The sequence below is a fragment of the Verruconis gallopava genome, assembly GCF_000836295.1.
Source record: "Verruconis gallopava strain CBS 43764 unplaced genomic scaffold supercont1.13, whole genome shotgun sequence".
Taxonomy (NCBI): Eukaryota; Fungi; Ascomycota; class Dothideomycetes; order Venturiales; family Sympoventuriaceae; genus Verruconis; species Verruconis gallopava.
Genome location: NW_015622149.1, coordinates 112,827 through 137,412, shown reverse-complemented (window position 1 = coordinate 137,412; position 24,586 = coordinate 112,827). Strand labels below are relative to the sequence as shown.

Genomic DNA, 24,586 nt, shown 5'->3' with positions numbered 1-24,586 from the left:
TTCCTTTTTATCTTATGTGAGTTCGTGATGGACGTGCACGGCCCTTTGCTACCAAACTCGAGCGGGGCGGAGGCTGAGGAGCAGGAGGAGGAGGAGGAGGAGGAGGAGGAAGAAGAAGAAGAAGGTGGACGGCCATCTGTCCGGCGGTTTGGGCTCGACGTGTCTGTCCGGCGCCGGATGCGATTGTGCCCACGACATGGCCATTGTGCTCCAGTTCACACATATCGCAGGGCCCCCAGAAAACGGATATCTCGCATCGTCCTTCGATGCATGCAGATTCACGGAGACTTTGTCCCTCGATGCCTCGCTCCCTCCCTCCACCCATGTCTCTCTATCTCTCTGTCCCTCCCTTCCTGTCTCGCCCTCGCTCTCCATCCTTCTCCGACCGCGTGCACGTACACGTACACGAGCCCGCCGGGCGCGCCAGCACACGAACGCTCAGCTCGGAGCAATTCTCTTCGGCGGGCACCGTTGGAGCATCAGAGTAGAAAGACGTCCGATGCAGCCACAGGGTCATGCTGCTCCGGTCGATGAGATGTGCGGCCCTGCCATTGGCCCGCCGCCCGCCGCCCGCCTTTGCGCCAGTGGCTGTCCGTGCCCGTGGGCCCCAACCAAGTCGCGACATGATGTGCAGCTGTCCATCATCATCATCGTGTCGCCCCTCGTCGCAAAAGCACGGTATTGGGACGCTGTCAGCGCGCAAAGTAGTACCCAGGAGTGAGTGTGATAGCAGCTGCAATGACAGCAAGGTCATACTGTGCGCAGCCCATGCGCCCTGGAGGTGCCCCCCTCATGCCCCTCATTACACACGTACTCTTTACAAAAATACAGGTCCGCTACTGTTTGCGCTGGGCATACCACGCGCATCACCACTACTCCCAAACAAACTCCAGCGCCGAGCGCCTGCTGTGGGCCTGGGAGTGGTTGCAGCCCACCGCTCGTGACGCCGCTGTCCACACCTCAGCCCGTCCTCGTCCTTGCGGTCGTTGATCATCTCGCAAAGTTTTCTCTTGTCGTTGATGGCTTTTGCTTTTTCCGTCCAGTCCTCACCTGCGCTCGCCCAAGCCCCAGCAGTTCTGTGCCTCGCAGCCGTGGCGTTTTCTTCGCTCCTTGGACGTACCCAGTCGCTCGGGTCTGCCTCGCTTCCCACAGCTGACCTGCAACCCAACTTCCATGCTCATTGGACTCGTCTCGCTGTGCATGCCAGATCACCCGTTGTCCTGCTGGTCTTTGTCGTACTGTTTTTCTCTTTTGTCTCATCTAGTTTCCCCTTTTCTTATTCCCCGTCCGTCTCTTCTCCGCCGTGCTCTCCTTCTTTTAGGCCCGCTAAGGTTGTGGAGAGCGCCAGGAAGGCGCTTGGAGTGCGGTGACGCGATATGCTGCCCGCTCCCTTCCAGCCCACCAAACCCCCCCACACCAACCAGCGGCGAGCACAGTGCCGACTCAGACACTACGCAGTCATAAAGAGTGTTGCGCCCCACGCCGTTCCAATCTGGCTTACCTCAGCGGCATGTCGCAGTGGTCGATGGCATCGTGCCGTCTTGCTCTCAGGCCACAATGCACCGCTTCCCTGAGCGGTCGTCCGTTCATCGCGTCTTGCTTCTTCCCTGCGAAACGCCTTCTGCTCCTGCAGCAGACGAGTAAGCCCCTGGTAGCTGTCGATGAAATATGGGCTGGGGCCGCGCAGGGCACGCTTCGAGTTGAAGGGGGATCTTCCACGGCGTGCATATGCTGCTGGCCTTGTCCTCCACGTTTTGCAAGAGCACGGCACACCCCGGCCAGGCAAGGCATCCCGTCGCCAGTCCCGAACGTGCTCTGCATGCTGTTTCAGCTCTCACGTCTGCGCTTGACGGCATCTTGTCGTGATTGCCAACGGTGCGTCCGGCCGGTTGAGCGAGCGTCTCTGCTCTCGCGCTCGCACGCTCTTGCGACCACCTTTTTTCGGCGCCTCGCCCGCCGCGACCGGAAATTCGGTCTCGCGTAGTCAAGAAAAGAAGGGGCAAAAAAAAAAAGGAAATTTCTTTTGGCGTGCTCCGGCTCGCGCCAGCCTTACGCACATGCAAGAAGCTTGACCGCAGCCTTCGGCCCTCTCTCCAGGGCCTATCAAAAAGCGCACTGTGCTACATCATTTCATGACTGGATCGCGCGAACCCTTCTTCGCCCTGCGTTGACGGCAAGACACAATAGAGGACAAAGGCAGCCAACATGGCCCTTTCCGAACGAGGTCTGCTTCGGCCCCCGGTCGTGCCTCACTCACTGGTACCCATGTTCTCGGAGCGCACAACCTCACTTTTTTTTCCTTCTTTTTCCCTTTTCTTCTTCTGCCCTTTGGGTGCGTGCTCGATGCAGAAATCCAAGATTGCCGAGGCTCGTGGTGGCGGCGTGGCCGGCTCCGTCCAATGCACGGCCCGCCACAGGCCAAAAGTTTGGGCGCCACGGGCTCCACTCAAAAAGACTTTTGCGGCTCTTGGCGGATTGCTCCCACGCCCGGCCGCGGCGACGCGTCTGATCGGAAAGGTTCGAGAATCGTTCTGGAACATGCCTCGAAAGGGACATTCCGGTGCGTCTGTGTCGTGACGGGTGCGTCTCCCGACAGCGGCAGAGTCGTATCACACGTGCTCTTCCGAACATCCGCAGCGGCTCTTTGGTCTGTTTGTGCGTTGGGACTCGCACTCGGCTCGTTTGCAATGCACGTTGAGCCGCCTTGTCCGCATCGTTCTGCACACGAGGACGCCTTTGCTGCTGACGGCAGCGACGTGCGGTGGCAGCGGTGCTGAGTGGTGGATGGGCCCCTCGTGCACATCCATCCTTGCGGTGCGTGCTCGCTCCTCCCCCGCTACACGAGATTTGGACAGGCTCTGTGCGTGGGTTCGCTTAGCCGTCGATGGCCAGCACTGGCATGATTGCTGCTCGGAAGGTTTCGATCGTGCGTTTGTGAGACGTTCAGGGCTGGCATTTCGCGTGCGTTGACACGGCGATCGCACTGCGGATCTTGCAACGTCTGAGGCAGCCTGTGGACGGGCTCATTTCGGCGCTTACGTACAGCTTATACATTGTGTCATAGCCCATGGACAGCAAACGCATGGACGCTTCGGCATGCCGTGGCTCATACCGTGCGGGATGCTTTGCTGTGTCTGTCTGCACCTCGCCATAACCATAACGACTGTTCCCTTGCCTGCCGTTCGGAATCGGCTCCTGCTGTGAGACCTTTCATCTCGCCTGTCGGCTATGTTGATGTCCTGCATGAAATGAAGTATATAGCGAGAGTCCTGGCCCGCTCTGCACAGGCACGAATAGGGGAGACGCGCAGAGAGAGAGAGAGAGAGAGAGAGAGCGAGAGAAAACACGCCTGTGCGGCTTTGTCGATGGCCATTTCCTAACCCGCGATCGCCCTTTGCCTGTCTTTGCTCGCGTCCATTCACGGGTAATGCACTCTGCGATTATCACCACCCAGCGTCCTTCCACCCCTCCCTCCCCTCCCTCGATCCAGCAAAACCTCCCCGACCAGTTCTCTTGCGCTGTAATAACGTGGTCTGGACCAATGAAAGGCAGGTAGCGCTCTGGCTCATGCGCCTCCCGCCGACCTCGTCGCACTAAACTGAATCGTGTGTTCCGCATGCGAGCAAAGCTCCGCTTGCATTCTTCGCTGACCTTCCCACAAGCTGCAAACACTGCTGCGTCGAAGTTCGCAACCTTGCGCGCCTAAACATCACCCAGCGCGTTTCCGACGCTACTTTGGCCAGCTGCGGCAGCGACCTTTCCCCCCCCCCTCGGAGGTCCGCGTGCCTTCGGCACTTGCCATCCACAGGGCTTTGCTCTTTTCCTTCTCAATCCTCTCGGTCCGCTCTCCTCGATCCTCAAAACCTGACTCGAGCAACCCGCGACCCGTTGGGTCGGGTCCGCTAGCCTTGTCGGTCGGAGATGAGGCGGTGAAGATGGACGGTGCACGCGGTGGCGAGTTCGTCCGTGTGACCACGCCGACAAGGTCACCAAGCTTCACGCCGTAGCGCTGCTCTGAGACAGACAAACGCGGTACCGAGGAGACCGGCCGGCGTGGACGGAGAGAAGACGTCGATTCTGGCTCGAGGAGGCCAAGGCCAATCCGGCCGTCACAGCTTTCGCGCAGCTGCGGAGCGACCGTTCTGCCTTGCGGTCCGCCCTCTTGTCGTCACTGGCTGGCTCGAATCATCTGCGTCTCTCGAACGTGGCCGGAACGACGACGACATCGCTTTTCGGGATATGGATCTGCGGCCAGACCGGACGGTCGGAGCTGCGATGAGCACCGTCGGGTTCCGCATCAGATCGCCGCACCGTTGTCATGCGGTCCGTGTCGACGTGCGGGGGCGCGGGTGGGCTTTTCGAAAGCAAATCGACCCTCTTCCAACATGGTCGTAGCTTTGACAGCATGGCTCTGGCTTTCCCCTCCTCGACCTGACCACGACCATCACGGCTGCTACTCCGCCTCTGCTGCTGTCTCCAGCCACGTCTCGACCCCCTTCAAATGACGATGCCTTCGAGTCGGCTGGTTGGTCGCCCCGACCGGGTTGACCAGGTGGCCTCCTCCGACACTACGGTCGCTAGCGTTGATATTCACCCTGCTGCTTTGATGTGTACGATTTTATTGGCCGGATGACGGTGATTTGGCCTTGCACCCGGGCCAGAGCATGAACTTTTCTCTTTCTCCTCTTTCATTCTTTCTCCTTTCCTCTGCTGCGTTGCGTGGACGTACGCTGAATCGTGCCACGCGCGTGCAGTGATGGCCAAATCAACTCCTCCACCGTCCCCTCGGCAGCACGAGAAGAGCAGGTTCGCTTGCTGGCTTCCAGTCCAACCCCCACCTCGACCTATCTATATTATGTTCTATCCTCGTTCGAGTGCCATCGCCGACCATCCTTCGTAATGCTCCGTTCGCCCCCCCCCCCCCCCTCCCCCCTCCCCCCCCCTCCCCCCCCCCCCCCCCGTCTCCTTTCCCTCCCGTAGCTGCCCGCACTAGCTCGCTTTATGTGCTGTTACCGGCCTTGACACGATCTTCTTTTCCCCCCCTTCCGCTCCTTTCAGATGCAATTCTTGGCTAAGATGCGGCCGTGGCTGCCGTGATTAACGATAAGCGAAGAAGAAGGGGGGGGGGGGGGGGGGGTGGTTTATTAGGGAGGGGGATAGATTCGAAAGTGACGTAGTACTGCAACGTCGTGGTAGAAACAAGCACATCTGCGTGGTGTGCATGGCCTCCTTGCAGAGTCGACAACCAGCCCTGGGCCGCAGGTACCGGGACCGTTGCCGACCCATTGGCAGTGATTCGAGATCTGGAATCGTGAATGCGAAATTCGTAGCGAACGAATACGTCCTTCCGAATGGAAGGCGCTCCGTACCGGAAAATCTAAACGCACGTCTTTACTTGCTCTTTCTCTTGCTGGCTCACATTTAGGGTTCTCCTACAATCAGTATCTTACACGTGACGTACTAGACGCGCCAGCTTCATCTGGGCATAGATCAATGCGAAGATCTGTTTCCAGCCATGTGTTCAAGCTCGTCTCAAAGGTCTCTCTCCACCCCGCCGCCCGGGTCCCGTTTGATCTGCCTCGTCCGATATTTCGAGTCAGACGGTGATTTCGTTTGCGTTTCTTCTTCCACAACCAATAGATGACCGAGAACCCGGCTGCCACGTGTACTGCCGCAGCACAACGTGCATGATGAGGATGCGTCGATAACTTATCGGCGTAGCGCTTCGATGTCTTCGACCTGTGCAGATCAGGGTCAATTAGCCAGCGTCCACCCTGCCTTGGCTTCCCCAGCGTCCTCCGCTCAAACGCATGAATCAAGATTCAACACAACGTACCTCCTTCACCGCCTCCGTGCTGAGTATGAACGGGCTCTCGCTGTCGACGCACACGCTGTCCTCGATCCTGATACCCATTCCACGGAAGTGCTTTGGCCATCTCTCGCTTGGGTCGTGAGCCGGCACATAAACGCCCCTGCACCACCACCGTGTCAGTAAGAAACTCAAGCCACTTAAGTGATATATATCAGACACAAGGCAAGGGACTAGCACGCACGGTTCAATGGTGACACACATCCCCCTTTCCAGCGTCTCCGTTCGAGGAAAGCCAGGGCTGTCGTGGACGTCGAGGCCAATGTAGTGACCGATATGGTGAGGGAAAAGGATGCCCATTGCCTGCAGAAGAGATAGGTGTTAGCGAATTGCAGATTCCTGCACCTCTTCATGTGTGCGATAGGCTTACGTTGCCTGATACGTCGAATCCAAGATCTTTCAAATTCTCCTTGAGCATTCTCTCTGCATTTTCGTGGATCTTGTCTAACGTTAGATTGGCATTGGCACGACATTGCGAGACGGCGTGGCGTTGCACTGAAAGTACGGCAAGATACAGGTCCTTCTGGGCAGGTGCGAAGATTCCATTGTTAGGCCACGTGCGTGAGATATCTGTTATGTACCCGCCATGCTGAGCTCCCGCGTCGATGAGGATCAAGTCGTTCGTCCTGAATGCTGTCAGATTTATTCTCTAGACTACAGAGAAGATGGACATACTCGAGCAGGCAGTCGTTGCGCGTGTAGTGTATGTTTAGAGCGTTGACGCCGCCTGCAACCACAGGGACATAGCCCACACCATCCATAGCTTCTTCCATAAAGTTGAATTCGAGGTTCGCGGCGAGCTTCTTCTCGCTCGTCCAAGTTTGTCGCATGGCTCGTGTGATGGCCCGTCCAGACGCTTTGCCTACACTCCGCATTAGTGAGATCTCGGCCTCACTTTTGCGGACACGGAGCCGATTCAGAAGCGGCCGGAGAGGCCTGACGGTCAATCCAGATATCGCCTTAGCTATACCATCGTCGGGCCGTAATGCTAGACCAGACAAGTAACGCGAGAAGGCAGTTCTGGGGGCGAAGCTACGAGGCAGGTCTGTGTAGACCTTCTCAACGCCCTGAAGAAGTTTTGGCAGTTCTCTGTCTACGCGATTTATGTCGCCGGCCTATGCGGTGATTTAGTTACCGCAACTTCTATGGGAGATGTGATGTACCTCGTCGGCATTGAAGACATCCAGGGCCGCCTGCACACCCGACCGAGCCCCCTCCCACTGCTCATCAGCAGCGTTCTTTGGTCTCACAAACAGATGAAAGATGACATCCGAAGCACTTTTCCCTTTCTTTGCTGCCCAAATCTCAATCACTCAATCACGTGGAGAAATAGACGGACAAGTTTGCTTACCTATTACGGCAAGCGCTTCCGGTTCCAGAAAGCCTGGTAATGTGTCAGCCATTGATAGCAGCGAATATGGGCTGGCGATTGAAGCGAACCAGTCAGATACAAGAAGTCCGGGTCCTGATGAAAGTCGTAGAAGACGGCTGAAGAACCTGAGCGATATTTGACATCGCCGGCAGCGAGGATCGCTACTGAATTGACCGGGAGAAGCTCGGCAAGTTTCTGGCGGCGGTGGTAGTACTCAACGGCTGTGATTCCAGGCGTAACTGAGATCCGTCAGCATTTGAACCTTGCTGGATTGCCACAGCGTTTTCATACTCTCTCCAGCCTTCAGCAGATGGGGGTGCGTCTCGTGCAAAGGCTGGCCAAACTGAAGCTCCGCGGCGGCGAGCGCAGCATATTGACGCGACTGCTGCCATCGCTGGTGCTGGTGCTGGTGCTGGTGCAGAGAACGAAAGCTACCTCTCTGAAAAGAGCGTACGGCACGGCATGCAAGCCATGACATGCTTCGATGAAGAGAAGGACAACGGGTTCAAGAGTGATAGTTCCCACGGTCACGAGTGCGGAATTGAAGCTGGAGGAGGACAGACTTGCCGTTTTGGTGAGCCCTCAGAAGGCTCAGGGATTAGCGCCACTTTCTCGGAGAGAAGAGCTTCAACCCACCTACGTAACATGACTGAGCTGCACGATACATCGCCGCTCTTACTTGCGCCCTTCTTGCTGCGACAAGAACACGCTGCAGAAAGACACATGGCACGGCTATCCGCACGACACGCAATCGTGCTGCCTTTCTATTCTATAGCTCATTCTTAAGGCCCCTCGTCCGTCGTCTTGCACAAGCTTGTTCCCGTCCCTCCACCATACAACAAAGCCAGCAGGCTGCCTTTCAGACTCCCCCACACCGCCCCTCGGCGCACTATGGCCACGACCTTGAGCGCCGACATGGAATCTTTCCACGCACACCTTTTGTCCTCGAAACGTATCCTCGCTCTCCTAGGTGCGGGGCTGTCCGCTTCCTCTGGGCTGCCTACGTTTCGCGGTGCCGGAGGCCTGTGGCGAACACATGATGCCATGGACCTTGCTACACCAGAGGCTTTCGATGCGGATCCTGGGCTGGTGTGGCAGTTCTATTCGTACAGAAGGCACCAGGCGTTGAAAGCGAAACCAAACAGGGCGCACTACGCATTGGCGGAGCTTGCAAAGAAGAGGGGTGCGGAAGGATTCACATGTTTGAGCCAGAATGTAGATGGCAAGTACATCTCCATTGGGTGGCAACGCCGTAGCTGGGCTCGTACGCTGATTTGAGATAGGGCTGTCGCAAAGAGCGGGACACCCGCGCAATTCGCTACAGCTATTACATGGCAGCCTGTTCGATATCAAATGCACGGATTTTTACTGCAAGTATACAGAGCAGGACAACTTCGTCGACCCCATTGTGCCCTCTCTGGCAATTCCAACAACAAAATCCGGCAAGGAAATAGATCCCACCACGAATGAAGCGCGTCACACCAATGGTACTTCCTCTGGTACCAGTGCAGTCGTGACAGAAGGCGAAGAACTCGACATCGCCGATGAGAAGGTGGCGATTCCTAAGCTCACGTTGAAAGATCTACCACACTGTCCACAATGCGAGAAAGGTCTGCTGCGACCTGGGGTTGTATGGTTCGGCGAAATGCTGCCCGAAAAGACGATCCGCGCTGTGGATGAGTGGATCACGAAGGCAGACAAAATCGATATGATTATGGTCATTGGTACAAGCGCAAGGGTTTACCCGGCGGCCGGTTACGTCCAACGTGCGAGGGGAAAAGGAGCACGCGTTGCGGTCGTGAACACAGACGTGAACGACGCACCCGAAAGCGGAATGATGAAGGGAGACTGGTTCTTTGTGGGAGACGCAAGTGTCCTCGTGCCTGAGATGCTGAAGCCAGTCGTGGGCGAAATCTCGACCGAGAGGCTCTAAGGAACGCGAATGTCTGGAAAGTCGAATTCGTCCAAGAGCGTGTGGCAAATTTGAACTTGGCATGGTGTTGGGCGTATTGGATGTAGCAATCTTTTGCTGCAAAGTAATGGGTCTATGCGGACATACGGGGTGACGAATTCAAAATACACAAATAGAGTTACCACAGTGAGACGACATTGCGCGCTCAACGAGCACATCGTCCTTGATTTTCCATCCTCATGATGGCAAATATCCCCTTCACAGAAAATACAGAAGCGGTTTGATCATGCGACAGCAAGAAAATTGTGAACATGCTCTCGATCGCATTCCGACTGGGCAGGCTCCCTACTGCAACCTTTCTGCGGTATTCTGCTCATGGTCGCACGAAGAAAGCCGAACTCCAACCACGCTATCTTCTCGAATAGTGCTCCTTAGTGGAACAAATGGGCGCATTCAGATTCCATATAGATCCGATCTATGAAAACGATCACGATATGAGCGGTCATCCTTTATGCTTCTGGAAAACACAAAATCTAGGCGGCTCATACAGGTGTATTTTCTGTCTCACAACGTCCTCACCTGATTTCCCAAGGACTCGAACTTCGGCTGGCCAACGACTGATAGCGAAGATCGCGCTGTGAGTTTCCAACGGCTTACTAATATCGCGTGAGGTGTATTGGCGTTTTCTCTGCCTTGTTCCTCCTGCTTATGTTCAATGTCGAGATTGTCGCAATCTTTCTGAACGGATGCGTGTAAGAACGACGTCCGCATTCCACGGTCCTTGTCCACTCAGTAATTGGCTTCAGTGAGAATTCCTCCGAGATGAGAAGAATTGTAGAACGATGTGCTTTGAAACATACGTGCTCAACTGTCTGGCTACCTTGAAACGGTTCTTGATTGGCAGTTGCGGTGTTATGCGGCTTGCATTATCTGGACAGACTGAAGCGTGCCATGCTACGGAAAAGCTGAATGGGTCCTGCATACGATACGCTAAGATGTTCCTCTGGAGCTTCTTCTACGAGTCTTTGGGATCACCGTAGAACATGCTATCAGGTTTAGAGTGACTGGAGTTCGTGGGATGTTACTTAGCAATGCTTCCAAATCCAATGTAAGCAGGATAAGAACCAGCTCGATCTCTCGAAGTGGTCCAAATTGCCCAAATACAGCAGGCTTGGAAACAAGTTGTGCAGTAGTCACAGCTTTTATGTCTAGCATAGTTCATTTCAGTTACCGAGGATCCGACTTCGAAGAGATTTTGCAGAAGCAGCATGATGCAAGGCATACTGTGCATTAGCCGGGTCGCCACGAGCAATCGAGATGGGCTGATTCAGACATGCAAGAAACAGCTCTGGGAGCCGAGAAATCGTTCGTAAAGACTTACATGAGAGGTTATGCTATCATGAAGTACTTCTTCTGTGCGATGTCGTCGTCAAAGCCTGGACTGTTGGAGAATGAACTGCTCAAAACCGTCATTACGCAGCTAGGGCTCTGCGCGAGCATTGCGGATCAGAGAATGCTGTACATACATTTGCCTTCTCCAATCGTCGGCACGAATTCTGGCTACACAGCAAAGTTGAACGCCGTAAACTTCGTCGCGGTTGCTGCGGGCATGAGCAGAAAAGTGGGGCCAGCGTGCGCTCGAGCCTACTAGATGTCAACACACCCATGGGTCGCTCGCTCCAAACCACAACAGACTCGCACAAACACTTTCCATACACCACGCCATCCTCCATCCCGGCATCCAGTTCCTCTTCCTCTGTGTGCTTAGCGTGTGTTTGTATGTCTGTGGCCCCAAGTCATGTCTCTCCAGTTCTAGCCCTGCTATTGGTGCCTGAGACGGACACGACGCGCGACCAGTGAATGAGGTAGCTTGGTCGCGTGTTGACAGGCCAATCCCCGCCTCGCATTTCACGTTCACGCAGAGCTTCTACATGGCAGCTCTGCTCCCTCCACCGCTGCACAGCTCGCCCCATACTAATATGGCGAGTCGACGAGTGCCATTAGGCAATCTGCCTAATGCGGCCAATTCGCCTTTCCGGGAGCCCGCAGCTCCTGGGTCGAAGCGACCGCGCCCAGATGCTGCTGTGTACGAGAAGCAGCTGCAGCCGCCGACGAAGAAGCAGATTGTGGAGGCCGAAAACGCGGACAGTCGTCGCGCCCTGGTGGGACGGAAGGTTCAGAGTACGACGGGAACCGCGAGTGCTGTGACGACGCGCAAAACGAGTTCAAAAGCGACGGGTAAAACCTTGCAGCAAGCCACGCAGGAGAATCTGAATGAGATTCGGCAGTGGCAGAGGCATTATAAGAAGCTCTTCCCGCAGATGGTTTTTTACTACGATAATGTGCCGGATGAGACTAGACATAAGATTGGGAAGCAGCTCCAGCTTCTTGGTTCGGTAAGTAGAGGCAGTTTTCGAATCTCATTATCCGTATAGCGGTACTCCAACTGTTCTTCTGGAGTGGTTACCCGCCCAGGCCAAGTGTCGTTTCCTCTTGAACACATGCTGAACAAGGATGGATCTAGCGCGAAGAGATATTTTTCTCAAAGACAGTCACCCATGTTGTTACAACGCGTTCTGTCCCTAATGAAGCGACGGCTTCGAGTTCGGCAGGTCGAAGCCCACCCAAGGCTGGTCGTGACGGGACTGTTAATCCTGTGTACCTGAAAAAGGCTGGCACCACAGCGTACGTGATGAATCAATAGAAGTGAGCGTCACTAACATGGAATAGTTTGCACCCAAACGACATCTTATTACGCGCAAAAGAGATGGGGATCAAGGTCTGGGGATTGGAGAAATTACAACGCATGCTCAACACAATGTTCAACGCCGAGACTGGTGAAGCCCCGGTCGCCCCGTATCGTAGTTCGGCTGTCACTCAGAGCAAAGCAAACCAGCAAGCGCAGCTGAGCCAGATGCTGCAGAAGGAAAAGGAATATGGACAGGCAAGCATGGATTGGGCTGCAGATATGACGGCGTTCCGAGGATACTATATTTATGTCCACGACATGGACGAAATGACCAAGCCTATCATGGTTCGCGACTACTCCAAGCCAGCAACCAAAGAGCAAGGCAAATGGCCACAGCTTCGCGTGAATGCGCCTGGGAGGTGTCCATTCTTGGATGATCCGAGCGCAAGATATGAGCGGCCTGCACCAGCACCTGACCAAGACAAGGCACCTCGAACGCGTGCAGCTACCGCGCGAGAGAAGACTCCAGCTTTGGAGGAGAGAACTGCTCTGGCGGAGAACAACAATCTCGCACAGCGTCGTCAACGCGAAACAAGTGTACAGGCGGATGAGAAGAGGCCGCCGATGGACCCGCCAAAGACAATTCCCGTAAAAAGGGGCAGTACTGATAACCTGCCACTCTTTGGCTCTGCTCAAGCCAGTCTACGTCAGCACCCGCGTTTTGCGGGCGGAGAACCTGTTGCATCGGGTGTCCAGCAAAGCAATGCCACCTCTGCCATTCGGTCTCAGATGATTTCTTCAACAGCAGCTGCTCCTGGTGGCAAAGCCGGATCTACAAAAGAACTGAACCGTTTACAACGTCAGGTGTTGGAGCGTAACAACTCGGTCAACCCGTACCTGAACAATGACCTCCGTGCTGCCATCAACAACGGAGGACGTGGTCAAAAGCGCAAGGCTCAGGATCCACTAGCTAATATCAAGGAAGAGGACGATACGAGCGAGGCTCCAAGAAAGGATAGTGCGCAACATGCCGCACCAGCAAGAAAGAAGAAAATCGTTGAAAAGGAGATGAAGCCTGGCTACTGTGAGAATTGCAGAGTCAAATTTCGAGACTTTGATGAGGTATGCTACCAATTCGGCACCTGAGTTGAGCAATGACTAAGCCTTGACAGCATGTCGTGTCACGTCAGCACCGCAAATTCGCTATGGATGACAGCAATTGGAAGGAGTTGGACGACTTGCTCAGCCTTTTGGTCCGACCTCTGAAAGATGAGTGAGCGGCAACGCAACGTTCAGGCTTCTCATAATACCGTTATGCTAATACAAAAATTCACGAAGTGAACGAGATGAGCTGAGCTTGAGCTTCTACTACAACGCATTTTGATGGTGTCTTGGAGGACAAAAAAGTCGGAGGAGACCGAAAGTGCTGCATGATTTTAGCAACTCTGAGCTGTACAAAAAGCAATATGGTCTTCCTGCGCAAGACAATATTAGCGCAACTGCGTAGCTTTCTGACAGGACTTAATCAGGACCCTTTTCTTCTTCGAGTAGTCACAGCATTAGCATGATACCTAGGGGGTTCGCATCACATGGGTGTTTTTTGCCAGCTTTTGGAAGCCAGCTTGCTCGACTACCCTTTTTTCAATGTTAAGCATTATAGCATAGTTTTGTGAATAGCGAATACATGTGTATGAAAAATATTCTGTCTTCTGGTTCACTCTTTGTTCTGTAAGGGCTTCAATATAATGATTGCCAAACGACTTGCAAGGAATAAGGAGATTTGACTTTTGTTTCGATTAAGCGTCGTCAATTCAGTTGTCACCCGTGTTGCTAAAGTCGAGTTTGCTTCTACGAGGCTGGAGAATTTCTAATTCAAGAACATTACTTCAAAGGATCTACGATTATCCCTAGGATATCCAGAATATATGTATGAGACGACCACATAACTGGAGTCACACTAAGAATTCAAGGACGTCCTGTTTGTAGATTATTTTTTCAACCTCCATGTCAAATGGACCAAGAACATCTCTCTCCACTTGAAGCGGCGGCGAATTTTGTATTGGGATTTTTTTTTCAGTCACTTGCTTCGTACATATTCTATTTCTCCAACCATCACTGACCAATGCTACTTTGGGAAGTATTGTAACTCCTTGTCACGAAAAGTTTCTTCATTGTCAGCTAAGGATGGAAAATTTATAACCCGTAAGTCAGTAAATACGCCATCATACGAGAATTCGTCTGCCTTCGTAACTTATATGACCTAGCACGACGATTGCCTCAGTGTGCCTTTCGTGTCAACAGACTAAAGATGGAGAAATGCAATGCAAGCATGTGGGGAATCGCGGCCTCAGTCATTCACTTCATCGTTGTGTAACTTAAGTTAGGCACTACAACAAAGCTCACTGTTTCTAAAGTAGCACAAAGAAAAGGCCGAAACAACAAAACGGTTTCTAATTTTTTCTAATATACCTAGACTTAGACGCATTTTATGACAATCCTGTCTTCGGATTCCGTGATTTCTTATCGTACCGTTTCTGGACTGTCATGTCATCGCACTCCGAAGCCGCGACACACTCGCCCCCTCCACCTCTGGATGCGAGTCCTGTGGAAGAAGACCGCTCCGAAGATGTAGAAATCCCACTTACGATGACGGCGTCCGTTGTCTTGACGAGTCTGCCAAAGGACGCGCGGAGCGCACTGAGGGACGCCGGAAGGGAGCAAGACGGAGAGCGAAAAGGTATGGCGCAACCGGCCCGCCGCACCAAGCATCTCTTCATCATTTTCGGCCGCAGAGCCATGTTCCAGAGGCTGCCTCCGAGACGACGATCCAGAGTCGGTGCTGTTGCTGATCGCGTGTTGTGTAGTCACGGTGCATTTTCGTCCCATCGGCTCGGCGCCAACCCTGCCCCCAAAGCAGGTCAAGTCCACCGTGTCGGCGCACCACCCGTTCAGCTTCGTGGTGCGCTTTCTAAGGCGACGGCTGAAGCTCAAGGAGACCGAAAGCGTGTTTTGCTACTTGCACAACTGCTGGAGTCCAAGCCTGGACGAGAGCGTGGGCGTTCTGTGGAATGTGAGTTTTGTGATGCCCGATGCCACCTTTTCAAATATCGGATTAGCACCGATGAACGTCGAACGAAAAGAAACGGGCTGCATCTCTTGAGTTTCAAAGCGCTTTCTTTGCTACGGAGTTCTGACTTCAGGTCTGCAGTGCTTTAAAACGGGCGAGGAACTGGTTGTTAGTTACGCTGTTCATCCCGCATTTGGATGAGCAGTACTTGAATTTGAAACCTGGCACTCAATATGTATGTCAGACCATGGCTTTTCGGTTCAGTGCCTTGTGCTTTTATGCTAATCTCAAATTTCAGGCTGACGTAAAGCGGATACCAAACACTTTTGATGCATTTCCAGGAGCTTTATCAGCTTTGGAATTATGACAGTCAAAATTCCCAGAAGATTTCGGATCTGAAATCAATGTCATTTTCAAAATGGCTCTGAAACTATTCTTCTCCGGTCAAGTGGGCTCTCTGTGTTACGACTTCTGCAGCTCGTCACAGCAAACGTCTCACGGAGCCCAGTCTCTACTTGACTTCATTATTTCAGATTCAGAACTTGACGTATATTTAGATATCTGGGAGTCTACCATATGATGAAGTCAATCTCCAGATAGACATGAGGTTAGGCTCAGCGGTATTTGTTATGTCCCTTTGATTACACTATAAAGGAATTGCATTAGTTGGCTAGCACCCAAGATCGCGAAATATAGTTCTAGCGCTGACGGCCTTTACTTTTGAGGAGTTTTGCACTCCTCATAGCATGGATAAATATTTCTATTCATCTAGATAAGTTACATTGATCGTATCCATGGTTTGCTCTCCGTTGTCTGAAGTTTACACATTTTCCAGGTTAAAAATCAAGTGAGCTGTTGATCAGGATACGTGAGATTCTTACTTTCTGCCACATTCTTATCGCTTACTAGATGTTAATCTTAGTCCCTATATCTAAATCGGACTTATTCTAGAGTACTCTGTATTTGTGGCCGACTGTGGCTAACACCTTGCGTGAGAGTATCAATAAAACCCATGTTTTTGTCTTATTGGAAAAATCTAAGTCGTTGTACTGCTTCCAATTTTCCCTCTCAGAGGCACGTAGAGACATTAATGAAAGTAGATAAATCGCCAGCGTTACTGATAAGACATATATTTTCATAAGTGTCTACGCACTTTGTGTAAATAGTTCATTTCTTGCTTTAGAGCTATTGTGATCCCTTGTTCAATATTACTTGTGCATTCCAACTATCCTTTTAAGCTTTTGTTCAAGAGATGTCATTGACCTCATATTCAAGAAGTTAAATACCGATCCAGCGATTAAAACCAAGTAGAGACCTTCTTAATATCCGAAATAATCATCCAAATCATATTTGAAGCATGTATAAAGCATAACATGGTCCGTATCATTGCTTAAGATACAAGTACGATTTTCCGTATCAAGTACCATCGTAGAGTCATTCTTAAGGGAATAGAATTATAATTGGACATCTTTCTGATATATCTTCCCACATCGCCGCTATTCGAACTAAGAAATCAAGTGACAGTAACAAGACCTGGATTCTTGCTGAGCTCTTTCTCCACATCGTGTTGACTGTTTTCTGAGACGTCTTCTCCAGTGATCGTCACAACCTCCGCTTCCTTATCAAGAAGTTCTCTTTGACTTTCTGCGAACGATTCGAAAGGGCTCTTCTGAGCCTCAAACATGTGAGCGTCTTTGAAAATATATGAGAGTATAGTATAGATGAATGCCGATGAGAAGACAGCAAAGAGCCAACCAAACTGATATAGATGAATCCAGCCCTGGGCAATGTTATAACTTTTGTTGAATTGATATGCCAGCCCAGGGCAGAGAGGCCAAATTGCCATAAAGTATGCCGCATAAGCCTTCCAGTTGACTCCAGCTCTGTACCAGTAATCTGTCGCAGAATTTTGTTAGATCGCAATAGTAAGAAGTAAGAAGTGGTGGATTAGTGCGACATACCTTTCCTGGCCGTATACAACGACAAAACGTCCACATTTCCCTTTCGCAGGAAATAGTCTGTAACAGCGATTGAAGGAATTGCTCCTAGGAAAATACTGTATCCGGTCAAGAAGGTTAGGAAGCTTTTAGCGGTCGCAAGGATATGCCAGGGTTGGATAATAAATCCCACGGTCAAGCCTAGAATCATACCACGGTTGATGTTAAGGTATTTCGGAAGCAGGCACGCTGAATCCGCTCCAAACGAGATGAGATTGGCCGAGAGATTTTTGATTTGCTCGGACGTCGCCATGATGATTGCGAAAAGAAAGATGGCAAAGCGGACACCTCCGTTCCAGTGGTGGTCAAGGATGACACTGCAGATGTCCCACATGTTCCAGTAGGTCTTGCCGTATTTATAGGCAATTGCATTGGTGCCAAATATTCCAATCATGCAGATCACGGTCTTCCAGAAAATTATGGTGAAGAACTGGGACCACAAGGTTGCCCTCGGGCTTCTTGCATACCTGGCGATGTCTGGATTCGAAGCAATCAACGGTGAAAAACTGCCAATGACAGCTTGAACACTGTATACGAAAGCCCATCCTAAATTGGAACCATGAGCAGGATGTGGGGTTGCTGCATACGACGTAGCACCCTTGCTTCCCGCTGCCATGCAATAAATGAAGAATCCGATAGTTACTGGTGGCACAACAATGGCCTTCAAGCTCCACAAATGTCGCATTTTGTGAATCTTAAGGGCCATGACAGGATAGGAACCAAGCCATATTATTAGACATGAGACGAACTTTCTTGTAGTTATCGACGCGTTTGCGGGAAACGTGTTGGGCATGTTATACCATGCGCTTCCGAAGACGCATCTGTGAGGTTGTTAAATTTTTATCCAGAGAATGTGGTGTCATATCATACCTGAAGGCAACATCAAGAAACAAGGAGCTCTGGTAAACCGTGACACCAATCCACAGGATCGCCACAACAGCTCTCGTGAAAACAGGAAACAGAGAGCCATAGAGGCCTGAAAAGATCGAGTTAGTCGCTGTCTAAAATGTACAGACTGCAAAAATGTACGCACCGAAAGATACTCGTTGAAGGGTGGGGAACCCAATGTGGTAGACTGATGACTGCCTGGAATTCAAACAAGTTGCAGCCGCGCTAATAATAGAGGCCACCAAACAAGCCAGAATTGCCTGCCACCAATTCACGTTCAAGCTTAAGAGAGACGAAGCAGTTGCCCATGCTCCGGAAGTAAAGTTGTACGAGTACCAGAGAGCGAAGTAATGGAACCAGGTCCAAGTACGCTCCTTCGGTGGCGTTGGGTCCATATGAGCGTTCGACCAGATGAATCCATAGCTTGATGGCGCAAAGTCCGAAGTCTGGACCTCAATGGCATTTTTGAAGCCCTGCTTCGTTGTGACGGCAAGCTTAGCCTTGCGGGCAAAACCCCTCAGGCCGCCTTTTGTGAACATGATTGTGGTCCAACAATTGATTAGGTAAAGGTTGGCTATTAAAAAACGATAGAGTTGGGGAAGGCCTACGGCGAGGCTGATCTCACCCGGCGTGTCAAGGATTTGGTCTGCGCGAGAACAGACGTGATCAGGCTGTCTCTGTCCTTCAGACAGGCGAGATCACTGGTTTGAAATAGCACGTCCATTATTTGAGGTTATCAATTGAGAAATGTTTGGCGTAGATCTCGATTAGGCTTAAGGGCGGGCTGTTCCACATCCCATCCATGATAGAGAGCCTTATCAAACGATATGTCTCTTCAGAAGAGCGTCCAGACCAAGCGCCAAGAGGACGGGGTTATAAGGAAGCAGGAATCCGAGCGATAAAGAGATAGATATCAAGACTTTTGACAGCGGGCTTGACGGATACCAAAGGGATGACGATAGTGCTTTGCAGAAATTCGGCCGAAAATGCGATAGTCGGGAACCATTTCCGATGGCGGACCTCGTCATATCACACACATTCTTCCAGCTTGAATAAACTTATTTGCCTTTCATTTGCATATTGGATGTTCTGGATCATGATACTACTATTGTTTGACTGGCCAATTCTTGGATTATTTTATATACGAAAAAAGATGTCATTAGCTACTGCTCTTTCAGTCGAAATTCTTTTAGAATAAACCTACTCGTTGTTTGGGACTTCAATAAGCTAGCTACCAACGAGCACTCCTGAATCATTTGAATATTGTAAAGCTATTAAGCTCAGCGTCTTTCGTCAATTGAGAGCAAAACGACTGATTATACTTAAATGAAGCTACACAAGCTAATATCTCTAATGCAAAGTGAATCACTTTCAGATCATCTTGAAGATGCTCAAGTATCTGGGGCTTTATTCTCAAACCATATACTTACAGTTCACAACAGAGATTTCAGAGATTTCTCGAAGTTCGCTGTAATTTATAATTTGGGGCTATAGGATGGCGGCGAAATCACGTAGTAAAAGTGGTTCAATGCTTGGTCTTTAATTTAAGCGCTGCGATAACTTTCTCTAATGCCATTAATTTTTTACTGCCCTATTGCCCATCCAAATGCCTATTGCAAATATCTCGCCATGACCTTACATGGTTGGGTGGTCGCTGGCAGCGACGTTGCATTGATGCATTACTCTCGGTCCGTACGACTTAGGAAACTCAGTCTGCAAGTAAAAACCACGGGTCAGCGTCATTTTTGCCCATTTTATCATTTGAAGAAAAAGAGGGTACCTACGATGCTGTGCCACAAAGCTCTGTTGTACCAGAGAATGACGTCCTGCTCCTCATGTCGGTGAGCGTATATGTATTCAGGAGACAGCACAGGTCGCATGAGCCTTTTGAAAGCAGTTAACAAAAGATTGAATGCACGTAGATCAAATGACGGATAGATCCACACTTACTTGTGCATGAAAGCTCGGACTTCTTTGAGATCGTCCACAATCTTCTCTTCTCCGTCCGGAATATCCTTCAGATACAGCTTGAAAGCACCTTGGCCATGCACTTGCAGCGACTTTTCTCCCGTTTTTGGGTTCGTCCAGACCATTGGATAAATGCAAATTTTTTCTGGGTCCCACGGGGGAAGCTGATCGAGTGGCTTCTCCAACCCCTCTGTTTCGATTAGATGCCCTAGTCGTGTGCTGCGTGCTGTTGACATCCAAACAAATGCATGTGGGGCATATTCAATCCTGCTATGCATTACAAGCCTCCTTGTCTCCTCATCTAGCAACTCTAAGGCTTTGGAACCTGCTACCATTGCAGTGGCACCAGGCGCAATCTTCATCTCTGTGCCTGTGCCATCATCCCACCTTACAGTTACATCTGGGCCCTTGGGTGTACGAACTGCAAGAAGACATCCAACACGAGGGGGAGGAATGTTGTAAAGCGAACCGTCAAAGTGCCACTGGTAGAATCTGCTTGCCCCTGCCTCTCTTTCTTCAGAAGGAATATGAGGTGGCAGATGGAACTCTTCGTGATCTATGCCCTGTATCTCAAAATCCGGGGGAAACCCGTAGTGGTTCTCGGGTAGTTGACCTCGACCCAGAATGTGCACTTGCGGTTGGACTGGTATGGCAGGACGTTTTGGAATACCGTAGATGTCGACTCCATTGTAAGATGTCAGGAATGGGTCTACGCCGTGCGCAAAACCTCCAGTCTTTTCATCGGGGTCAAAGCTGGATGTTAGAAGATATTGTTGTTGAGGCTTCAACATCTCAGGCTGCTCTTTGAACACCAAGAGTTTGTGTTTGTGAAGAGCATCAGAAATGAATTCGAAGTCGGCTTTGGTGAAGTTGTTTAGGTCAATCCCATAAACTAGCGCTCCGAAGTCAACTTTACTTCCGGGTGCGTGCTCGATAGGAACCAGTCGGCCCTTGGTGGTGGTGCCATGGGGAAGCTCAACCTTCACCCTCTGTAGAACGGGGAGCTGAGTAGGATCTTCCGTGACAATAGCGGTGATGGTCATTTTGCAGAGCTAGGGATGCCTTGAACCATAGAATATGACATCTAAATTATTGATGAGATTAGTACGTGCATCGCTTTACTTGAAGGGTAGCGGCTATGCATATTAAACTGCAAATATAACTGAAGCCAAAGCAGCTATCTTTTGCGCTAGAATCGTCCAGTGGCGCAATTTTGTGTCTCACTGATGGCGAGACCAAGCCTCGGCCGAACCGACTTTGATCTTTGGACGGATTTGGTGTTGAAGCATTTGATCTCTCGGCCGAGGGGTCGGGTTTGCAAATATGACGCAAAGTATAGGAACAGGATTGACTTGACCCGAGATGCAACTACTGCATAATATCATCACTGCTCCTTGCGCTGCATTCGTTGCAGATATTCAAGGAGCGAAGCAGGTTTTTCGGGCATATTTCCAACCATGGCCACGCCTTTGTTAAAGTCCAAATTTTTCAACACATCCAGCAACACGAGAACACACTATCTGCAGACTGGTGATCCGAACGGAAAACTCGTGATTTGTCTTCATGGTCTAGGTGGTTCTGTAAATACTTTCAAGCCTCTGGTTCCATATCTTCCAAAGGAAAACAACATCATCCTCGTCGACTTTCAGGGCTTTGGGCAAACACCTCTGACTTCAAGAACTGAACCGCTTTCGATATCCGGCCATGTCTCCGACTTACACGATCTTGTCACATTTTTGCAAACAGATGGTAATGGCAACTCGAAAGGAGGAAAGGTAAGCATCGCAAGAACAACACAGAGAATACACAAGGGAGGACATGATGACCGACTGCAGATTTCCAAAATTCAGATCGTCTTCATCGGTCACTCACTCGGAACCATGGTTGCCCTCCACTACGCTGCAAAGTACCCGTCCAGCGTCGCAGGACTCGCGCTCCTCGGCGTCGGCCGATCCGCAGCTCACGTACCAGCAGTGCGGCAACGCATGCTCGACGTAGCTGCGAATACACGCAAGCATGGCATCGAGTTCACAGCGGAGAAATCGGCCCTTGGTAATTTTCCGACGCCAGAACAGCGCGCCGTCCCTCCCGAACACTTCGAAGAAGTACGGCGGGCTGTCGCCGCCTCTGATCCGGAGGGGTACGCACGAACATGTGAGATGGTTGTCGATCCATCTCACGTCGACCCTGACTACTCGAAAATCACTTGTCCAACTGTTTTAGTCGCTGGAGACATGGACATTATTAGTCCACTTCAGAGATCTGAGGATATCAGCAAACTTCTGGGTGGACCGGCTTGGGTAAAAATAGTGGAGAGTGGTCATCAGCCCTTAATTGATGCAACCGAATCGACATCGTCTGCTATTTTGCAGCTTTTGGGGAAAACTTAGAAAGTGCTGTGCCAGATTGTTCTTAGATTGGAGCTAGTACACAGGAAACGTTTTGGCAACGCATCAATGATGGTATTCATCACGTCGGAGAGTTAATCTTGATATCTTGTCATTGGTGTTCTCATGAAAAGTCATGATTAGCTAAGAACAGCAGATTATCAAAGGCTGTAGCTGCTTCGAGACCGGGTGGAAAAAATGAAGCGTCGTTAGCCGGATGCTGGCCTGGGCGTAAATCAAGGGAGCCAGCCGTAATCAAGCCCATTTCTGACGCCATAAGTGCCACTTCTGAGTTAGCAGAGGCCGAAAGATAACCTGAATAGTCTTTAGGGGTGTTACTGAGAGCCGTCAAATAATTCTGTCTCTTTCCATTGCAAAACGTTTTGATAAATGTAGAAACGCTGAAACGCCGGCCACGTTTCCTGAAGTCTTCAACAGCGTCAAGTTGTGATTGGGAATCTTCGTGTCGCCGCTTGCGACTGTTCGAGCTATCACCTACGTTAGGAATCTCGTCGAAAAGTGCAGATAGGAGTTCTATTCCTCTTGTGGCGATCATGCTGTTCTGACATTGTCGCAAGATCGCCACGGTATCTTCAGCAAGTTGCTTGTGTTCGGCGTATTCAAACTCTGCCGGACTGCGATGTAATACATCCAAGATGAGGATTATTGACGCGGCAACAGAGAACGCCTGATGTACCCAAAATGTTGGCTCGTCTTCATTGACGGCTAATTTGTATTCCTTGATGATGGTTTTTGCTGCTGCTAGGCATGTTCTGCGCGTGAACGAAAACGCGGAGTTCGTGAAACTGTCGGAGAGGAATGACCGGTGAATCATGATGATCTTGTGAGCGGAAGTTATAGCAAGTGATCGCCTCGCCCAAGGAATGTAACAGGGCCACCCAGGGTCGATCGGAACATTTTGGAGAAAGGCCGGTCTTTCAGTTGAGAAGATTCGCATCTGCTTGTCCCACTTTATTATTTGTTCATACTTCGTAAACGGCGTGTTGCACGAAGTAAGATCATCTTGCAGCTGAGGCATGATAGAGGCGATGCGAGTCAGAAGTCGGCAGTAGGTGGTGATTGTGGGCTCAGATTCTGGAAGCTGAATCATGTCCTTATCGTGACAGTTCATCGGAGGATCCGAGATCGAGTAAGAAGGATTGATAAGATAGGTATCGGAGAATGGAATGCTGAACCAGTCCTGACAGCAGAGCTGAGACCACAGCCGACGTCCGCACTCCTTATCCACCGCAGATCCGGGAGACTGATCTGTGATGCGATGCAGGCCAAGACCTTGGGCTATACGAATAACAGTGGCAAGATGTGTCGAGTGCGTGTTCGAGAAGCCGAGTAGGTGGGCAGAAATGGTCAGTGTAGAAACGGCTTGGACAGACAGCACAGATTGGTTTGCCGCATATTCAGCCGCATTTAAGCACGTATATACAGCACGAAACCACCTCTTAGAAAGAGTTTCCCTCTCGCGGAGCCGGAAGCCCCATGTCGCCGTCTGCTGGCTCGATGCGCAAGTTATGCTGCCGGTAATCACTGCAAAGAACAGGGCAAGCCACTGCAGGTTGAGTCCCGGGCTCTGAACGCTGCCATCGAAGCGATCGTAGAACACGTTCACCTGATTTCGAAACGTCGGAGCGAAATAGGAGCAGTGGTACCAGAGGAGTTTCTCTTCGTGGTAGCGGACAAGCTCCAAGACCTGCTTCTTTTCTGGGAGCAACAGTTGCAAGACTGCCAGCTGTGCTTCGTTGTCGTTGTCAGATGGCAATGAAGACGCGGGCTGAGTATCGCCAATATCCCGAGATGAGGGTCCAACGTCCGCGCTCGCCTCTGGAGATATCACCGAGTTGTAGTCCGGATTCTTCCTCCTCCCCCATGCCAAAAACTCAAGGATCGACGCTGCGTCTTTTATGACTGGGTCGGAAGGGTCGTCCTGCTGCCTCTCCTCTTCCACTCTCTCAGAGGCAGGAGTTTGGCCATATGCAAATGAGTTGGCATTGGCTTCCACTCTATCCGGAGTTGGCTGTTGTCGGGAATCTCCTCGATTGTCTTCGGATGACAGTCGCCTATGTTGAAGCTCCGACTCTAACTCGAATATCCGCGAGCGAAGAGCGTTCACTTCTTGCTGGTCGGCTGCCGTTGCACGAGGCGTGTCGATGGGATGTGCACGCTGGGACTGGGACCGCAGCGGCGTGGTAAGCTCGGACGAACAGGAATCCTGCTCGCCTCTTTCGACAGCTGGTCAGCGTTTCACGTTCTTCGTGCCCAGCAATTATTACAGCAGATGATCGAAGGGCGGTACCTTCGGACGCAATTAGTACATGGTACTGTTTTTGAGCACTTGACTTTGCGACGAGTACATGACGCGCACGCGTATCTGGCTCGATGCGACGACATAATTTACGCACGGCGACGAAGAGAGACAACT

The 24,586-nt window shown here is 51.2% G+C and overlaps 8 protein-coding genes across 9 annotated transcripts; 3 read left to right on the top strand and 5 right to left on the bottom strand.

Moving 5' to 3' along the window:
• Nucleotides 1–1,469: 1,469 nt before the first annotated feature.
• PV09_04528 (uncharacterized protein) lies at nucleotides 1,470–1,872 on the bottom strand. Its single transcript, XM_016357888.1, has one exon. It carries the CDS (start codon nucleotides 1,819–1,821, stop codon nucleotides 1,498–1,500), a length of 324 nt encoding a protein of 107 aa, XP_016214090.1. The 5' UTR covers nucleotides 1,822–1,872; the 3' UTR covers nucleotides 1,470–1,497.
• Nucleotides 1,873–5,282: 3,410 nt separating this feature from the next.
• Nucleotides 5,283–7,792, bottom strand: PV09_04527 (uncharacterized protein). Its single transcript, XM_016357887.1, has 9 exons — nucleotides 7,533–7,792; nucleotides 7,310–7,480; nucleotides 7,221–7,253; nucleotides 7,033–7,163; nucleotides 6,545–6,984; nucleotides 6,240–6,495; nucleotides 6,054–6,172; nucleotides 5,837–5,972; nucleotides 5,283–5,739 (listed from the first exon to the last, which is right to left on the bottom strand). The coding sequence occupies exons 1-9, from the start codon at nucleotides 7,717–7,719 to the stop codon at nucleotides 5,710–5,712; spliced, it is 1,503 nt and encodes a 500-aa protein (XP_016214089.1). The 5' UTR covers nucleotides 7,720–7,792; the 3' UTR covers nucleotides 5,283–5,709.
• Nucleotides 7,793–7,885: 93 nt separating this feature from the next.
• PV09_04526 (uncharacterized protein) lies at nucleotides 7,886–9,626 on the top strand. The gene is made up of 2 exons (XM_016357886.1): nucleotides 7,886–8,463; nucleotides 8,525–9,626. The coding sequence occupies exons 1-2, from the start codon at nucleotides 8,133–8,135 to the stop codon at nucleotides 9,172–9,174; spliced, it is 981 nt and encodes a 326-aa protein (XP_016214088.1). The 5' UTR covers nucleotides 7,886–8,132; the 3' UTR covers nucleotides 9,175–9,626.
• Nucleotides 9,627–10,843: 1,217 nt separating this feature from the next.
• On the top strand, nucleotides 10,844–13,542 carry PV09_04525. Of its 2 annotated transcripts, XM_016357884.1 has the most exons (5): nucleotides 10,844–11,549; nucleotides 11,678–11,838; nucleotides 11,884–12,964; nucleotides 13,015–13,115; nucleotides 13,181–13,478. In XM_016357884.1, exons 1-5 carry the CDS (start codon nucleotides 11,085–11,087, stop codon nucleotides 13,224–13,226), a joined length of 1,854 nt encoding a protein of 617 aa, XP_016214086.1. In that variant the 5' UTR covers nucleotides 10,844–11,084; the 3' UTR covers nucleotides 13,227–13,478. The 2 variants fall into 2 exon arrangements, with proteins under 2 accessions (XP_016214086.1, XP_016214087.1); XM_016357885.1 differs by having other exon boundaries at nucleotides 13,015–13,542.
• Nucleotides 13,543–14,243: 701 nt separating this feature from the next.
• On the top strand, nucleotides 14,244–15,877 carry PV09_04524 (uncharacterized protein). The gene is made up of 4 exons (XM_016357883.1): nucleotides 14,244–14,579; nucleotides 14,707–14,912; nucleotides 15,051–15,144; nucleotides 15,208–15,877. The coding sequence occupies exons 1-3, from the start codon at nucleotides 14,387–14,389 to the stop codon at nucleotides 15,108–15,110; spliced, it is 459 nt and encodes a 152-aa protein (XP_016214085.1). The 5' UTR covers nucleotides 14,244–14,386; the 3' UTR covers nucleotides 15,111–15,144; nucleotides 15,208–15,877.
• A 516-nt stretch (nucleotides 15,878–16,393) lies between these two features.
• Nucleotides 16,394–18,661, bottom strand: PV09_04523 (uncharacterized protein). Its single transcript, XM_016357882.1, has 4 exons — nucleotides 17,940–18,661; nucleotides 17,777–17,882; nucleotides 16,871–17,727; nucleotides 16,394–16,805 (listed from the first exon to the last, which is right to left on the bottom strand). The coding sequence occupies exons 1-4, from the start codon at nucleotides 18,331–18,333 to the stop codon at nucleotides 16,423–16,425; spliced, it is 1,740 nt and encodes a 579-aa protein (XP_016214084.1). The 5' UTR covers nucleotides 18,334–18,661; the 3' UTR covers nucleotides 16,394–16,422.
• Nucleotides 18,662–19,429: 768 nt separating this feature from the next.
• PV09_04522 (uncharacterized protein) lies at nucleotides 19,430–20,805 on the bottom strand (the record flags this gene model as incomplete). The annotated part of the gene is made up of 3 exons (XM_016357881.1): nucleotides 19,430–19,507; nucleotides 19,579–19,678; nucleotides 19,745–20,805. 3 exons carry the CDS (start codon nucleotides 20,803–20,805, stop codon nucleotides 19,430–19,432), a joined length of 1,239 nt encoding a protein of 412 aa, XP_016214083.1.
• Nucleotides 20,806–22,199: 1,394 nt separating this feature from the next.
• PV09_04521 (uncharacterized protein) lies at nucleotides 22,200–24,520 on the bottom strand (the record flags this gene model as incomplete). The annotated part of the gene is made up of 2 exons (XM_016357880.1): nucleotides 22,200–24,386; nucleotides 24,480–24,520. The coding sequence occupies 2 exons, from the start codon at nucleotides 24,518–24,520 to the stop codon at nucleotides 22,274–22,276; spliced, it is 2,154 nt and encodes a 717-aa protein (XP_016214082.1). The 3' UTR covers nucleotides 22,200–22,273.
• Between the last annotated feature and the right edge of the window lie 66 nt (nucleotides 24,521–24,586).